The sequence below is a fragment of the Oryx dammah genome, unplaced genomic scaffold, assembly GCF_014754425.2.
Source record: "Oryx dammah isolate SB20612 unplaced genomic scaffold, SCBI_Odam_1.1 HiC_scaffold_20, whole genome shotgun sequence".
NCBI lineage: Eukaryota > Metazoa > Chordata > Mammalia > Artiodactyla > Bovidae > Oryx > Oryx dammah.
In genome coordinates, this window is record NW_024070204.1 from 69,138,444 (window position 1) to 69,141,432 (window position 2,989).

The 2,989-nt window shown below is 50.6% G+C and overlaps 1 protein-coding gene across 1 annotated transcript in view; it reads right to left on the minus strand.

The window, feature by feature from the left end:
• DOCK2 (dedicator of cytokinesis 2) overlaps positions 1–2,989 on the minus strand; it is a 456,743-nt gene that overhangs the window by 3,502 nt on the left and 450,252 nt on the right. The window contains exon 49 of the mRNA XM_040262783.1: positions 2,221–2,392. Coding sequence (XP_040118717.1) covers positions 2,221–2,392 — 172 coding nt within the window. The remainder of the gene's footprint in view (positions 1–2,220; positions 2,393–2,989) is intronic.

Genomic DNA, 2,989 nt, shown 5'->3' on the forward strand with positions numbered 1-2,989 from the left:
CACAGCTACGTACTGCGCGTACTATACAACTGTGGCGGTGTACACAGTTACGTACTGTACATACTATACAACTGTGGCGGTGGCATTCATCTAGACTCTTGTGTGAATGACACCCCCTGGAATTGTGAAACGCTGTCTTACTTCCAGCCTTCTCCCTCTGGCAAGAATAGTCTCTGAGGCCTACTGGGAAGTTTGCGGAGGATTCTTTCGTCACTGGAAGGGATCTCAGCTGGTCCCTTGCCCTTTCGTCTGGCAGCCCTCCCTTACCAGGACGCTAAATCGCTCTTTCTATTCCAGGCTCCCAGATTGCTTTCAACAAACCTCTTTCTTGGGGGAAAGTTGGGGTTGAACCCAGGGCTGTCTGGCCCTAAGTCTTGCCGGAAGCCAGTGTGAGGAATCCCGCCCGTGACAAGGTCATGAGGAAGGAAGCTGACATACGCAAGGCGTGCTCAGACTTCAGGGGCCCCTCTGGAAACTCCTAAGCATGTACCCCAACAAAAAATCTGCCGGCTTTTGTGCTCTGTTTTTCCACTTTTCTGATATTTTCTGGAAAAAAGTCAACTCCGGGCTTTAGTCTTCTGCATTTGAAAGGGATGTTTCAATTAAACCCCCTCTGATAGCTCTCTAGTTTGCCTAACAGGTCCCCCCCCCACCCCCACCCCCGACCTCTTACAGCTTGTGAATTGCTTACAGTCCCCCATCCGTGAGAGGCACAAAGCTTAAAGCGTCTTAAAGATACAGAGCCTCTTCTAAAGAGTTAAAAATCATATTGGTGATGGGTTTTCACTGTTGACTCAATGATTGCCGCCAGGCCTCCATATTCTTTATCTTTTAGGCACCTGGGAAGATGTTAATCAATGTAAACGGGATATGGAAAAGGATATATAGTAGTTGTGATGTTAGCAACACTAGACTTTTGAGTTAATTGCTTTTTCTTTATTATAAATCACTGTACTCCTTTCACTTGATATAAACTGCTGTATCCTTGCTATGTAAGAATGTAACTTTATTTAGTGCTTTCTGAGAGTGGCACCAGACTTTGGGAAGATCAACACAAATAAGTCTTCTGGTTGACAAACCCTTATCAGAAAAAAGGCTGTAAAATGTTAATTGGCCCCTTTTGCTGGAAGATGATGTAAATTACCTAAGACTTGTGTATACCATTAGGTATGCAGAGAGAAAAGCCTGGTTTTGGTAAGAGTCTGGACTGCTAACGCTGCATACCTTTGTTACCCATTGATCTCCATGTTTTAGCATAAGTATAAAAGGCCTTCTGAACAATAAAGGATGGACCAGTTTCTCGGACTAGTCTCTCGCTCGGCCTGATTTCTTGGGAATCTGGCTCCCCCCGTGTCTCTCTCTCTTTCCTCTTTTCCCTTTTTCTCCCTCTGCCCTTTGCCTTAATTTCAGGCTGAATTTCCATCTGGGGCGCAGAGGCTCGCCAAGTCTACTTACTTGCCCTGGCTGTTAAGACCCATGCGAAAGGGAGCCTAAGGCGAGGCACCCTTAGATATTCAAGTGAGCGCTGGTGGCCCAACGTAGATGGTGCAAATTCCTTGTCTGGAATTTTATTGGTCTTCCGCGTAATCCAAGCTATTCAGTCCTCTTTCTCCACTTAATTTTCCTACTACACTGTTGTTTTTTAATCTAATCTTATATCAATCAATAAATAAGTCTCTTCTCACGCCAACGCCGTCCACGCTTCGAATTCCCTGGATCTACCGGGGCTGGACCCCAGCAAAGTCTCACATTAAATAGTTATTAGTTTATAAGACAAAAACTCTCCAAGTCAGGGCAGTGAGAATTTCAGCTCTGCATGCTCAGCTGGGCTCTGGGTCCACGGGAGGAGCTTAGGCCTCACTGGTTAGACTGGCCCTGTGGCTGGGGGCAGAGGGCTGAGAGATAGAAACGCCTGGGCCAGCCTGGGAGGGTGACTCTCCCACACAGTGGTGGGCCAGGAGGCTACTCCCCAGCCTTGCAGAGGCCTGTGTGATGGTAGAAAGGACACAGTGACAGCCCGGGTCAAATTCCACTCTGTCACATCCAGGCTGCCGGGGCGCCAACCAGCACTTCCCCTCCCTGCCCCTCAGGTGCCTCATCTGTAACCCCACCCAACCGTGAGGCTTGAGCAAGCCACGTCTCAGAGCCCCCAGCACTGCGCCAGACATGCAGTGGAGATCTGCCTGTGGCATCAGAGAGGATCCTGCCCTGGCCACTCACCCGCTTCAGGTCCGACTCTGCTGATGGCTTCTCGTCTGCGAACACCACACTGCTCCTCTTGGCTCTCTTCTTGGACCTCCGCAGCTTGACCTCAGGCAGAGTGCTCCCTGGGGAGATGGGTTCCTCCTGTTCCGCTTTTGGAGTCTTGGGAGGTGCTATTTCCAGGTCGAAGCTGAGTGGCGAGAGGGGCAGCAGTGGAGGAAGCAGTTAGAACTTTAGTGGAACTGTCTTGCAGGGACCCAGGCTGACTGACCTGTCATTACAGGGCCAAGGGGGAGATCAGCTTACCTGGCAGAGTCTGGGGAGCTGCTTAATTTGCAAACACTCAAAATACAGGGTCAAATAAAATGGAAGGCAGTGAGCCATAGGACTGGTGACGGGAAGATAAAACTGGTTAAAAATATGGACTGGATTCCAGTCTATGCCACTTTTGAGCTGAACGACTTTGGGCAAATCACTCAGCCTCTCTGAGGCATGACTGCCCTTTATTAAATGGAGGTGTTTGCTGCAACGTTGCAGAGTAGCCAAGAGCTGAGGCCCAGGAGCCCTTAGCACATCCTCCCAGGGACTGCCATCACAGGATCTTGTCAGTGCAGCAGCTGAGGTGCGCTCTGAGTGGCTGAGCAGGGAGACCCGCACAGAGGTGCAGGCAGGTACAGGAGGAGGAGCGGGGTGGGGGGGAGGCAGGTACAGGAGGAGGAGCGGGGTGGCGGGAGAAGGCAGGTACAGGAGGAGGAGTTGGGGGGGGAGGCAGGTACAGGAGGAGGAG